This window comes from Pieris brassicae, chromosome 9 (genome assembly GCF_905147105.1).
Source record: "Pieris brassicae chromosome 9, ilPieBrab1.1, whole genome shotgun sequence".
In the NCBI taxonomy this organism is placed as follows: Eukaryota; Metazoa; Arthropoda; class Insecta; order Lepidoptera; family Pieridae; genus Pieris; species Pieris brassicae.
The window spans coordinates 6,546,018-6,561,316 of record NC_059673.1 but is presented as its reverse complement, the minus strand read 5'-3'; the positions used below and the strand labels follow the sequence as shown (position 1 = coordinate 6,561,316).

General features: G+C 33.7%; 2 protein-coding genes across 6 annotated transcripts in view; both read right to left on the bottom strand.

The window, feature by feature from the left end:
* Nucleotides 1–15,157, bottom strand: part of LOC123714464 (guanine nucleotide exchange factor DBS-like) — a 91,167-nt gene extending 76,010 nt beyond the window's left edge. For 4 of the 5 annotated variants that reach the window (XR_006754311.1, XM_045668713.1, XM_045668717.1 and 1 more), the window contains exon 1: nt 14,769–15,157. Coding sequence is in view for 4 of the 5 variants with exons in the window: in XM_045668713.1 (XP_045524669.1) it covers nt 14,769–14,937 (169 nt within the window). In the remaining variant the exon portion in view is untranslated. Of the gene's footprint in view, nt 1–7,436; nt 7,582–14,768 lie in introns of those variants that run through there. The other variant, XM_045668715.1, reaches the window with a different exon arrangement.
* On the bottom strand, nt 8,403–13,391 carry LOC123714466. The gene is made up of 4 exons (XM_045668719.1): nt 13,095–13,391; nt 12,528–12,806; nt 12,129–12,359; nt 8,403–11,023 (listed from the first exon to the last, which is right to left on the bottom strand). The coding sequence occupies exons 2-4, from the start codon at nt 12,786–12,788 to the stop codon at nt 9,818–9,820; spliced, it is 1,698 nt and encodes a 565-aa protein (XP_045524675.1). The 5' UTR covers nt 12,789–12,806; nt 13,095–13,391; the 3' UTR covers nt 8,403–9,817.
* Nucleotides 15,158–15,299: the final 142 nt, after the last annotated feature.

Below are 15,299 nucleotides of genomic sequence, written 5' to 3'. Positions count from 1 at the left end.
GCTACCAACTGGTAGCTTCAGGCTTATAGCACGGTTATGTATACTTAATAAATATAAAGTGTATTAAATATAGTAACGTGTTCTCTTATTGAGGGTCTCGATTTTCCGTGAATAATGAGTTTCTCTACCGCGTAATTCCAAGGTTGCGGCAGCAGCGCTATAGATATTAAGAAAACGACATCGTACTTACAAAAACTTCCGACTCGGTATCGATGTTTTTTTTTAAAAATGGAATTCGCTGTTGGCCTTAAGGGCCTTTACAGCTCAGCTCGGGCTGTTTTGGCGAGCGTAGCTCGGCCAGAATGGCATCCCGCGGCTAGCGCAAGGGCGTCTCCTGTGAGACTCGAACCTCAGCTCGACCTAACCTCAGCAGTATTGTCTTTGTTAATATAGCTTATACACATTAAGAAAACAGTTTTTAAATTTAAAATTTATTCCAACGTTTCGCGTGCTTTATAGCATGCGTGGTCACGGTGACTGAAGATAAAACATTGACATTCAACACCTTTTGTCTTCAGTCACCGTGACCAAGCACGCTGTAAAGCACGCGAAACGTCGGAAAAAAAATTAAATTATGTAAATAATTATAAGTTTATAATAATAATACATAGCTTCAATCCGTTTAAAAAGTGTTTTCTTAACTTAATAAGCTGGCTGGCTAATACTAATGCCACTGGTACGATACCATGTGGTAGTAATTAAAGAGATGACACATCTGACAGAAACAATATTTTTTATTTAAATTAAATTGCTTGAGCCAGTCACAGCTAAATTCACATTATTATTGTCACTTGCTGTTTTTCATTAAACTTTGGAAAACACCTTCAAAGTTGTGATTTTCCGACGCTATATTAACAGTTAGAAGAGTTTCGTTTCGAGTTTGAGAGTGGAGCTAAATTTAAATTAACAGTCAACAGGCAAGACAAGTAATGAAACGTTATCGATCCAAGTCATCTGCCTAGCTGTTTGATCAACTGGCTGAATATCTTTTAGGCAGCCAGTTAAACGGCAGTTTAATTAAGAGGCTATGCTGTTAATTGAACGGCTAATTAAGCTTGTTGGCTGCGACACCGCTATGGGAAGCTACATATCAATGATAGCGATCCTCATATATTATCGGATTATAATTACGTCAGATTTATACAAAATCCTTCAATCTCTGAAAACTCACAATCCCTGTGGCTGTTGGCTGTTTGATGACAATTTAATAATTAATTACGCAAAAATGAACTCGTACTACAAAAAATAAATATAATAAAACACAATATCTAAATAATACTTGTAATAAAAAGAACAACGAACTCTGCTAAGATTGATGTTGAATTTTAAGTCAGTTATACGAATAAAGATGCAAAAAATCTTATCGCTTCAGCCATTCCAAGAAAATTATTTTCAGTTTCTGATGTGTAAAAACATTTTTTTTATGTAATAAGAGGCAAACGGGCAGGAGGCTCACCTGATGTAAAGTGATACCGCCGCCCATGGACACTCACATTGCAAGAAGGCTCGGTGCGTTGCCGGCCTTTCAAGAATTAGTACGCTCTTGTCTTACCTAAGTCGAATTGGTTCGGAAATACTTCAGTGGGCAGCTGGTTCCACATAGTGGTGGTGCATGGCAAAAACTGCCTTAGAAAACGCCCGGTTGTGAAACGACGGACGTCGAGGTGATACGGATGGAAAAAATAAAATAATTAAGACGTTGATAATATTTTTACTAGTAAAACTAAATTAGTCTATGCTTATAAAACGTAAGTATCTTCCTACTTATAAAGAGGTTAATCAAGATATCAACTAATGCCTAGACTACATTTATGTACTTAAATGGATTATACTTTTAAATGAATTCAATTCAAATTGTTAAACCAGCTGCCAACCGAAGTGTTTCCAACCAATTCGACTGAAAGTCCTTTGAGATAACAGCGTACCAAAAACTAAAAGGCCGGCAAGGTAATTGCGAGCCTTCTGGCAGTGTAAAAGTCCATGGCAAGCATCTTCCTTCCATACAGAAAGAGATTGAACATTTTAAGGATGGCCCTGAATGCTTTCAAGGGGAAGGTGGTAAAATTTTTAAAGGCTAGGTTAGGGAGGGAGTTTATGTAGACCATAAGGTTGACAATTATAAATAACTTATTATTATGACATTTGCGTGCCTATTTTTATATGCTGATTGTGCGGTTTTTTTTAAAAATTGCTTATAATCGATAAATAAATAAAAAAGTTCCTATACTAAATAATAACATTACAGTTAAACAATTGTTAAGACACAATATGGTTTCCCATCTTAAATTTCATTTTTAATGTTTTCTCTAGTATTCTCAAATTCATTAAATACTAGTTTTGATTTGCGCAATTATTTATCTTGGTCTTTGTGATATATATTGCGTGTAAATATTAGGTCCTTACATATGAAATTTGCGTTTTGTATGGGAGGAACAAAAAGTCCAATATTTTTAAATATAATATATTTAATTAATCAAAGTATGAACCATTGTTTTCTATGCACTTTTGCCATCTCATAGGTAGTTCATTGATCCCTTTACTAAAAAAACCAGTCGGACGGGAATCAATAAAATCTGTGAAGGCGATTTGGACTGCCCCATCAGAGTTAAATTTTTTCCCTTGCAAGAAGTTGTCCAAATTTCGAAAAAAATGGTAATCTGTTGGAGCAAGGTCCGCGGAGTACGGAGGATGTCTTAGACATTCCAATTGAAGATCTTCTAATTTGGTAGCCGTCTGTTGTGCAGTGTGTGGTCTAGCGTTGTCGTGAAGTAACAGTGGCGTGGAGCGATTGACCAGCCTAGGTTGTTTAGCCGCTAGCTTTTCCATCATGGTTTGCAATTGCTGACTATAGACATCAGCCGTAATAGTCTGGCCAGATTTGAGAAAACTGCAATGAACAATACCGGCACTAGTCCACCAAACGCTTACAAGTAACTTTTTTGGGGTTAATTTTCGCTTGGGGCAGGATTTGGCTGGCTGGGCAGGGACCAACCATTGCGCTGAGCGCTTTCGATTATCGTAAAGAATCCATTTTTCATCACAGGTAATGATTCGGTTTAAAATACCTTCATTATTGTGCCGGTTCAGTAATGTAACGCAGCAGTCGACGCGCGTTTGCCGGTTTGCTTCAGTCAATTCGTGAGGTACCCACCTTTCAAGCTTTTTAATCTTCCCAATTTGCTTCAAATGAATTAAAACAGTTTTATCACTAACACCGCAGCCTGCAGCTAACTCGGACGTGGTTTGCGATGGATCCGCTTCCACAATAGCCTTCAATACTTCATTATCAACTTGGGTCTCAGGCCGTCCACGGGGCTTGTTCTGCAGGTCGAAATTTCAGAACGAAAACGTTGGAACAAAAACAAACTGTGTTTTCTTTTGCAACATGACCGCCATACATATTCACCCTTCGAGTCGTTTCCGCAGCACTAGTGCCACGGCGGAACTCGTACTCGTAAATAATGCGATACTTTAAGTTTTCCATTTTGTAAAATGAGTGACGCAAACAGAAAAAAACAAATGAATGACGGTCATCGAAGCACAAATACATGAGTAAATAGCTGTGAATTTGGAATTACTTACCAAAGAGGAGAACATCGTGATTAAAGTGGCCAGTACGAAATACGCCAATTTCATATGTAAGGACCTAATAAATACATTATATATTATCACACATATCCTATCGAACCTAGATAACTTGATACCCACGTTAACCGCAAGGTATTAAGTACTACATTTTTGTTGATAGCACAAGATTCTATAAGGGTAAGGGTTTGTTTAGTCTACTGGTAACTTATTTTAAGACGTTTTCATATAAAAAAATATAAAGTCGTGGTATATGCTCCCAAGGAGTAGCACATCCTTCTCTCTCTCACATAAACCCTTCTTAAACATAACCTGTTCAATCGCGACTTTTGTTAATGAACCGTAACATTTACAGCGTTTAGTTTATTTTAGATAAAGTTCTGTAATTGTATAACTTTTCAGTGTTACTTGTAATTTTTATTAATTTGGTTCATACTTCACTTTACCTGAGTGCTTCTTTTTTGTTTTTTCTTTACTTTTAGGTCTGGAATTCACGTTGTTTAAGAATATGTTCAACAAAACCGAACTGGCGGTTGTCGGTTTATAATAAATTATAAAGTAATTAAAAAAGATTTGTTATGACTATGATCTCGTATGTTAAAACCGTAGTTCCGTAAAATTAAAAAAAAAACTCGCTCCACGGCTCTAATTCTCTCTACACCACTACATTATTTTTTAATTTGCACTGTACTTTATATAATTATTAAACGGTTTATCCTATCATTATCATTGATCAAAGCTACCGTATTAAATTTAAACACGCGATAGACTTGATTCATATTGTTTTATTATACTGAGAAATATTATTTCCTGTGTCCAATGCCATTGTTCGCCATAACCATTGATACATCCTTTGAGGATAGTAACTACCTATTTATAAGAGCCCAAATATGTTTAAGGTTCACATTGAATCATCTATGTACTAATAAACCAGCTAGATCCAGATATCCATAGTAGCTCCCCTCAAACTTTATAATCATTTTTTTTCTCGTCGTGTTAGTTGTTTTCCTCAGTGCTTGTCACATTAAATCTTGTATGTAATATTTCTTATACTAATACTAATTATCACATCTGATTTAATGTGTATAAAACCTTTCTTTTCTTATGTAGGGCCTTATTGTGTCGTGACATCTAGAGAAGATTATAGAAACTCATAAAACGCATTTAAATCTCCGAATACATGAATAGTTCCAGACAACGTTAAATTACAGCCTTAACAGATTAATTGTAGGTATTTTTATCTATAGATGTAAGAATATACTATACCTAGTACATAAGACAGTAAAAGTAACAAACATAACTCTGTATGTGTCTTCAAAATAAACATTATACATTAAATTAGGCCCTTATTGTCGTTTAATACTTTACAATGCTTAAAAAGTTCAGTCATAATTCAAACAGATCATAATAATTTTAAATGATTTTTATATACGTGTAATGTTTGTCACCCTTCCTTCGCAATTTTTATTGGTTTGACGGATTGTAATAGGGTGTCAGACGTTTTGATTAATCGTGAGAATTTATTCGAAAGTATTGCTTTCCGGTCAGCCTGCTTTCTTATTACCACTTGTTTAGCAATTCGAAAAATATTTTAAATTATCCACAGATTACGGCTAGATGATAGTTAAGACTAAAAATATATTTACAGATAAGGAAATGAATACAAAATGAATATATTTAAAAATACGTCGAAGTAACCTACGTCAGTTTATGAGTCGTTAAAAAGCATATGATTCGTAAGTTCTTCAAGGAAGCAAAAATACTTAAGGATGAGCTCCATAGGACGTCGTATGGCATTGTAAGAAGGCACAGGACAATGAAAACTCAAACAAAAGACGGCCACAGCTTGCATAGCAATCAGGCCAGCCGGTCATTTCTAACGTCACATTTAAAGATACTTTTACAACGATTTACCGATAAAAGTAATCATTAGTAAGTGAATTAATTCGAGCTTGCGTTTATTTTTGCAGATTTAAAAAGTTTATAGGGCAGGTTTTTTTACTAATATTATGTCATAAGCAATCACAAGCCATCCTTTTTTAGCTTTTGGAAGTTAATCCAGTGATGATACGAGTCTTAGCTTCGAAAGGGGTGGTTTTACATAAAATATAATTATGTAAGAAATTAACATGATACGCGTAACTAGCCCTAATAATATTTATTACACTAAACATGTTTAACAAAAGCGAAGATCGATTATAATTTGAGACTTTTTTAAGACTTAAAATAATAACAGACCACTGCGTAAATTTAAAAGCGGTTATAAAACTTTCTTGTTTATTGAAATATGTACGTGCTAAACTAAAGTCATATGATTCTAGCAGACTTCGCAAAAATAAACAAGAGAATTGGATAACAAGCTGGTCAATTGGTTCATTCACTTTATCATTCTTTTTATTAAGTTCACACAAAGCTTGTTAATTTTACTCATAAACAAACTAATATAGACAAAGAGGGATCGAATGTGTTTTGTGTAAACAAAAATATTTTGAAACTTATTTTATACCATTACAGTATAACATTAATTCGATAGAATGGAAAAAAGTAACTAACCTCTCATACTGAACTCATAAACTGGCAAGAGAAAACCTGGTAGACCGAGGCTGCGTTAACGGGATGGAGTTGTAAAGGACCTCGAAAGAATAGGTGTTCGAATAAGGATGCAAGAAGCATGAAATATACTTACGGAGGCTAAGGCCCCTAAGGCTGTACAGCCATTGATGATGATGAAACGTTCCCATAACAAATAATGGCAATCCCATTCTTATGAATTCAGCCTGTGTTAAACTGAATAATTCTTAACCGCGACATTAAGTGTGCGCAATGCAGTCGTAAGTGGCGAATAGGAGCAAGTGCTCGAATTATTTGTTTATAGTATACAAAATAGAAAGAAGATTGAGCCGTGTTGGCCTAGTGGCTTCAGCGTGCGATTCTCATTCGAGGTTATATGTTTGATCCCCGGCTGTGCATCAATGGACTTTCTATGTGCACATTTAACATTCGCTCGTACGGTGAAGGAGAGCAGAGCATCAGCAGATTTCTTATTAGATGGATCATGAAACATACAAAAATCTGAGACCCAGACCGAAAAAGGTTGTAGCGCAACTGATGCAAAATATAATAGAATGGTGGCAAGTCCCGTGACCTTTAATAAGGCACCCAATTTGTTTCAGGCTTTTAAAAACAGTCATTATTCTGCTAGATATCAAACACCCAGGTATAAATTAACTAACTGATATATGTTAAATAAGTTTTAATAATAATATTTAACACAAAACACATAACGAGTGGGTTAAACTAATACGTAAAAAAATACTTTTTTGTATTGAAACATCCGATATTGACTCAAAATACATAAATATAATAGCGCTTAAATATAATCTATGCTTAGTAATAATGTAAAATAGATTATTTTGGACTAGGTATCAAAATTAATAAAATAAACAATTTGGTATTTAATATATACATAGAAGATTTAATCTATAAAATGTGTATGGTCTACAAATCGATTACCAATTCGATATGTTATAAAAAAGGTATTAATGCGCTTCTAATACACATACTTAAAAATTATATGTAGTAGGTACCTTAAATACTTTACAAGGCGCGTCGAATTACACCATATTTGAATTCACACAGAAACTAGTCTATAATTTATTATTATTATAGATAAGTTCAAGCACTAGTTGTCGTTCATAATAGGCATAATCATGCAGGTAATATCTATGTAATACAATATCAATATTATGTACGCTTATGTACATCTTGAAAGTGGGTTAACAAGGCTTCACTGTTAATAAGAGAAAAATATAGATCAAATATAATAACTATATGTATTGGTGTAAACATACCATTTACGCGTAGTTTGCGGTTAAAACAACACTTCCAAAACTTCATTTTGATTTAGTAGACGCACGCGCCGACTCTAGTGGTTATACACAACTGTCCGAATGAGGACGAAACAATGAGTTTTGTTTACAATTGATGCGGACTTAGTGCACACACCCCGTATTCACTGTTTAATCGGAAAGCGTAGGTGTCGTGTTCTGTACCCTAATTTACTTCGCCAATATAGTGAATATGTCATGTCTATTCACATTGTCCAAATGACGCGTGTGATTTATCTTAAGAGTCCGAATTGTACCCGCTCTGTAGGGCTGTATATCTATACACTTATACACTACTATATACACACACCAAAACCCATGCAATTCAATGTTAAAGCATCCGAAAGCGAGGTAGTCGATTTTCGTCTCAATAAGCATGAGTTTGCGATTACGATTAATTAATATTTAGTACGGTTTTCATAGCTATATTTAAATGCAGTAAAATTATTAATTGTGTTCAAAATTTATCGCTCATTCAATCACAATTTCTTTTCTACCTTCATCGTTTTTGTTAAGAAATTTTTACCTAATAATACGTGAGTAATTTGCATTTTTATTAATTTTGAATTCTGTGGACAATATGTAAATATTTGAAAAACCTCCAGTTTTTTAATTTGGAAACCATACATAGCGATAAATCTCGCTTTTGAATCGTACCGTAAGGTATTCACCATAACTTTCTTCACCACAATTAAGTCCTAAAACAATATGTACGAAAAATAAACACGAGGAAAATATGAAATTTTAAACACACAGATCAATACACACGTCACAAAACCAAACGATTTTGATGGACAAATTGAAAACATGCAAGACATTTTAAACAGTTTAAGCCTCATGAGATTATAATCATTAAAAAAATTGTTCAATCGACTGCTTAACCGGTAGTCTAACACCCAATACATCATTCTGTATCAATAAAAGAAAGTGTAGTAGTGTAAAAAAGTTTATTCTCTATCACAATGTATTCCTACAGTTAAAAAATTTGGAACATATGCCGAATATTCTAAACGATCCGAAGCTTGACTTTAAAACAATTCAAATTTATAATACACTCTATTAACTTTCCTAGCGCTCACAAATTATTGTCCAAATAAGGACATGCTTCGAATCACTGACACTATAAAAATATACGAGTAAGCATATTTTCTAGGCACATTTCTGTACTTTCTACATTACCGAAGGGTTACAAACTAATCCTAACTTAGATCGAAGAAGAGATTTCAAACTCAAAATATATTCATTTGACATTACTCAGTATTGAGTATACATTTTTTAAATTAGCATGTTTACAAATATTAATAATATAACTAAAATATTTTTTATAGGTGGTATAATCTTCTATTCATTTCATAAACATGATTTCATTGATTTTGAAAGATACATTTTAAAATTTTAAACCTAAATGTAAATTGATTTGTAAATAAAACTTGTTACAACTACTCTGGAGGCATTATATAATTTTTTTTCTTGCCCTGTACTGATTTGTATTATTTAAATATATTGCAATCATATGTTACTTATTTGTGCATAGCTGCAAGGAGTATTTCATTAAATTTCCACAATAATCAAAATTTGTAATAAAAGCAGTTTCCAAATTGATATGTAAAAATATTAAAACCTCAACATTGACTCTAAAATTAAATCAAACTAATTCGAGTATGAAGGCACTGCTTTCATTAACTTAATATGTTTTGTGATGACTTTAATTTAAAATTATGGAAATAGTTAAAATACACTAGATATCCTAAAAAACACAATGAGCACTCTCACTTTGATAATAAAAGAAGAATAGGCTTTTTAATAAAAAATCAATTTTGGTTTATAAATTCTAAAATATATAAAATTGCTTTTTAATCATCACTCCGATAGAGAAATAGTGCCTACTCCTCTTAATTATCTTAAAATAAACTACATAGCTACAGCTAACTTGATTGTGTAAATACGATTAATATTATTCTTAAAAATTATTGTATAATCCGTTCTCAACCAATACTGAAAAGGTCTATATGCTAACTTATTGCCAGGTTACAAATAAGTACATACCTATAAAAATGTTTATGAACGCAGGCACAACCCCATCTTGAAATTATAAAATGTCAATTTGACATTGCACCACTTGTGAGTGTTCTATATTCAAATTAAACCAATATTTTGTATCAAGACTAGATTAATTAAGGCTTCACTTTATAATCTACTTTATTTGTAATGAGAACAAAAATGGTTACTGCATCTTTAATATTCTGCGCATAAACATATTCATAAGACCAGTATGGGACCAAAGTAACTTATAAGTAAACTTTGTGCTTCCCATTAGTTGATTCCACAGATAATACATTATCCTGTCAATGTCTATACCAAGTGCCCTGTACACGTGTTTGGAAATGTGATACAGGTGTCACTATAGCATAGGCTTGTTGTGGCTGTTGTACTACTGCGAGAGGAATTGTGTGCACTTGCTGTGCCATTTCAACTGGCTGGCCATTATCTTCAGATACACCGAGTGGTTGTACACAGTGTTGTTGCGACACTTGCTGTACACCACCAACTTGTTGTGTTAATACTTGCTGGTGTTGACTCACTTGCGGCACCAGCATTTGTTGCTGCATTTGCTGCTGTTGTTGAGACTGCTGCTGGTGTATCACAACATGCGGCTGACCTTGCATTTGCTGATGCTGAACTTGTACTTGTTGCACTTGCTGCTGCTGCTGTTGTTGTTGTTGTTGTTGAACCTGTTGCTGTTGAGCTTGTTGTTGTGCATGTTCTCTATCATGTTCTTCCTTTTTCTTAGCTTCCATAGCTGCTTTCTTGGCATCTGCTTTTTCTTTTTCTTGTTGTATTCTAAGCGGATCCTTATTTTTATCGTACGTCATGCACTTGCCGCTGCGGAATGGCACCATGTCTTTCGATAGTTCCTGCTTTTTCGTCGCGAACTTAACGTGAGGGAATTGATCTTTCATAAATGCGCGGAAAGTTGAGTAACCCATTAGTTTAACTCCAGGTTCAAGAATCTCTCCATACTCCTTGTAAGCTTCAAACAAATGTTTCCTAGAGTCACCTTGTATGATAACTGTCTTACTCCCCTTCTTGCCACTTTCAGCAGATGGTTGGACATCTTTAGGTGAACTTGCATGTTGTTTTAAATATTCTTTTAAGAAATTTGTTGCATGTTTATAAATATCCAAAGTAAAGGTGTTGTAAGGCTTCTTGCCCACATTGCCGTGTATGCGAGGGGCTACTCCGTGCGTCATCACATGTTGTCGAATGCGTTTTAACTGATAGTGAGTAACATTTTCAAGGTACAGAAAAGCCTCCAGACATACCTTTCTCCCTTGATACACATAACAGGCACGTAATCTCCTCCTAACCTTATGCCGTGATGTCTCTGCTGGGTTTGCAAGACTGGCCATAGTGATTCCCATTAAATACATGTCATGTTCACTTTTCGTTAATTCCGCTATATTAAGACGGTGCCGATACACAGCTTCAGGGTTGAGTCCGCGATAACAATTGTCTTTGCAATCACAACCTCTTCTCAGCCTTTCTTTCACCTGTAAATAAAATCAATGTATGTAGTTCAATTATTATTTTTAGCCGTACTGAAAATTACAAATATTATGTACACAAGAGGCAGTCACATATGTCGAAACTATCACTGTAACTCAAATCCTTCAATTGTACTGGGTGTTTATTTATAAACAATAGATGTATTAGAAACTTAACAAAAGCATCCAAGTAAATATTTTGGTACATCTATATTTATATTATTAAAGTATATCTCATCCTGTGTATTGATGTAGGATTTCTATTCAATTTATGATACATGTTAAATACTGTTTTTGTAGAAATAAACACACATTTTTATATGCTTTTATAATTTTTACAAGATAATAAAAACAGTACATAATAAAAATTTCTGTAAAACCTTAGTTACCCTTTCAGTAACTATGTTCATAAATGTGGTTATTTCTTATAACCTAAAAAATAATATGCAATTTCAGTGCTTTTTTGAATTGCAAGTATTATGTGAACACTATATTGGTTTCTTTGATTCTCTTATTTGGTGATTACGTCTACAGTAATTATTAACTTCGTTCATTTATATTAGCTGGGGTGAAGTGTTCGTTTTAGCAACAGAAAATTATATCAAAGGCACTTCAGCCGTTGGGATGAATAAATCATCTAAAAAATGAATGTGCTATCAGCTTATTACAATTTTGTCCTATATCTGGTTGCAGAATATGATTAATCAGACTAAATAATTTAAATCCTAACTAATAAATTTAAATATAGTCAATTGATATGGATTTCAAAATGAATTTACTTCATTTACTTAAATTGATGTGTCAAATGCGTTGTAGCATTTTTAGTCACCTGGAGAGATTTTGTTTCAGTAATTTTTTACCTGTTTTAGCTGAGTTAATAAAAATGGGTGCCATACATCCATATAATATTTGATAGCATCATTAGATACTGTGAAAAATAAAGTCCTTAAGTAATTGATACATGAGAGAAATATATATTTGGTCTACTTATCATTTTTTACAACCAAGCAGGTTATGTCTCTCATCACTTTAAATAAATAGAAAAAGTTTATATGGTTATGACCCTAAGGTCTAAGAAATGTCAATGTAAGGCATTACTATCAATGATTACCTGTTCAGGATTGTCCTCTAAAGAATTTCCAAGTACTTCGTCATCACTATCCGACTCTGCTACTTTCTTCTTCCTTTTAATACCCGCTTTCTTCTCCATTTTAGGCTTTGTTTCCACATCCATCTCTTGGTTCTCAACATTAGCCTCAAACTCTATACTATATTGCGTCTGCATGCCTTGAAGATTGCCATCACCGTTCTCTACTTGTATTGTGTGGCCTTGCCATAATACCTGAAATTTTAATCCTAAAGTCAGCAATTGACATCAGTTTAAAATACATATATGTATGTAAAATGTGCAGGCCTAAAACTCACTAAACCTACCTTGTATAACAAGTAGAGTAAAAGCAATTGCTACACAAAAAAAATCATATGCTTCAGGATTTTACTGGATACATACCTGTTCTTGGTGCCCATTATAGTTATGTTGTTGCATATTTTGCGAGCCACCAAGTTCAAATACTGAATGTTGTCCCATTACTGGTGTATGCCACTGAGCGCTTTCACCATATTCACCTCCTCCGTTCTGGTCCGATGGTATTGATACGATGATTGCTTCTTTACTGTCAACACTACGCCTCTCCACGGATAATAGTGAATGCAGAACTTCGCTCGCCTCCTTTTCAGCTGGATTAACTACTTCCATTTTCTCAAATGACATCGAAACGCCGACTTTAAACTACAACCAAACTCTCATGTCAAATCACATGTACATACGTGTATGTACATTGTATTACAATGGCCATTGAACGAACTACAAACCCGCCCCAACCGCACCATGATCTTACAACCCCGTGATTATTTCAAGAAACCGCGATAACTTTTCAAATTCATGTAAATAAACATAACAAAAACCGTGCAATTATTAACCTTAATCGCGTTTTTTAAGTTTCATTATCGCATAGCGGATCGAACTCCTGTGGAATATTGGGCCATATAGTCATAGCAAAGGAAGGACAAAACTTACCTTTTTTACGCGATATCAAGATGTGAGAAACATATAAAGGAATCCCACTTATCAGTAAACGTTTGAGGATTGTTTTATATCACTTCATTTTGATATTATAGTCATAATTTTAGAGAAATGCACAAATATTTCACTGAATTCACGGAAGCAATATGGCGATACACTTTCCGTGAATAAAATCTGAGGACGCCGTAGAACACGTCATTAGTACAGTGCGCGGCCGCAAGGCAGCGCTGGTAGCGCTGTTTCCGTATCGATATTCGACGCCGCGCAGCTATCTCACTTTTGTGCGGGAGATTCAATTTTACTCTAAGGAAATAATTGTATGTTTTGAAGCAGTCTCGTTTGTTAGTAGTTACAACTCATTCAGACTTTGATTAGATATATTGTGATGAAAACACAATAAGCATAAAGAATAAGTTTAATATAGGTGGAATGTGTATGTCATGTATATAATATAGTTTTACACAGTAAAAAAAAATTAAGTATATATTAAACATTTAACTTATTGGATGATGGATAACTTTTTCGATTAATGTAACACACAATACAGTATTTATAATATGTTAACCTACATAGTAATAATAATAATTAAATAGAAAATTAATTTATATTAAATTACATCACATACATGTCACATATGTATATACGTGTATTTACATATTGTACATTAAGTTTAATTTAATCATTTTTTGATTAAAATCTCAACATTCTTATTTCTGTAAGTAGTGATTTAACTGCGAGGGTCCGCATTAGCGTGGAACCGCAGCGACCATTCAACTTCCTCACATAATGCCGTTTTCGGTGACCACCCGGTGCCTGGCTGTTGTGTAATGGAACGACAAAATAAAATAATAATTTATTGACTAATAAATGAAAGAAAAATAATAAAAGTTTTTTTTTAAATTACATATATTAAACTCGAAGGCTAGTCACACTATACCTTTACCTCTCAACCAGTTTTAATAGCCTTTACGAATATTTTCAGGCAAACAGAGCAGACAAAATAACAATAAATTATTTAACTAACAAAGTATTTATAAGTCAAGAAAATTATTTAATTATTTTATGATACCTCAGTACATTTTTATTTAATTACAATCAATTACAATTCGATGAAAAAATTATAATATTTAATTGAGTTTTAGATAAAGATGTCTCGTTTAGCGCTGATTGAGGGCATTAAAAATTTTAAAGTATAGATAATAATCTTATTTAAATGTTACGTATATGTTTATCAGCTCTCTGCAGTCACTCTGTACATTATAGAAAATTTTAACCTGTCACATTTATTTTTTTCTTTTTTATCATTAGGCGTTTCGGCGCGAAATATCATACTAAAATAAGTTATTTAGAATTGCTTGGCTTTTTAGTCGTGGCAGATATAAATATGTTACGTAAAATGAGTTAAGTGGCTGAACATATTAATAATAAACACGAATAGTTTTGTTCCGTCTTCACCACGGTCTTCAGCTTGGCTATAATAAATAACTAATCAATCTGGTACTTACTGTGTATTCTACATTTAAAACTTTGTAATGATACACGTAATAGGAACTTATTTAAATAATTTATTGCTCGTTCGTTATCGACTGATTACGCACCTAGTTACGTTAAAATAAAAAATAACATTTAAGTAAATAGCTGGGTGCTTATATATATTAAAATACGTACCAACAGGAGAATCTAAGGTGAAGCAGCTACTTCGTGATTTAACTACTCCACCTGGCAATGGCCCGTCAGGCCACTCCATCCGTTCTTCCATTGCCTTCGAAGCACTTCTTTTAAATTGTTCTAAGAAACTGTCTATTTGCGTCTCAATACTCGTTGGGGAGTTGGCCATCGTTACCACCGAAACACCGCAAACAAACAACACTGTTTTCTGATTATGACATTTTGGTATTAATATCGACTAAGTAATTTTTGTACTTAAGAATTTTAATTCGAAACACGCCGTCAAAAATCGGTATCGGACACTTGTAATTCGAATTCATTTTTCCTTTTTCAAATTTTAAAATTAAAACGCGTCTATTTGAAGCGCGACTTATTTTACTACGGATACCGTTATGCTGTACGAAGCATCTAAAATAAAGCGACACTCACCGACATCTATCGATCGCTATGAACAGCTGTAGGTGTGTTGCCATTGTTTGTCCAACGATGTTGCTAGTAACAAATTAGAAAGCCAATAAAAATGTGATCAAA

Excerpts from the sequence above, each read along its gene's own strand:
- LOC123714466 (XM_045668719.1), bottom strand. The coding sequence starts at position 12,788 with ATGTCATTTGAGAAAATGGAAGTAGTTAATCCAGCTGAAAAGGAGGCG. Across the intron at positions 12,360-12,527 it reads ATAATGGGCACCAAGAACAG|GTATTATGGCAAGGCCACAC; the intron begins GTATGTATCCAG and ends TTAAAATTTCAG. Across the intron at positions 11,024-12,128 it reads TAGAGGACAATCCTGAACAG|GTGAAAGAAAGGCTGAGAAG; the intron begins GTAATCATTGAT and ends TTTTATTTACAG.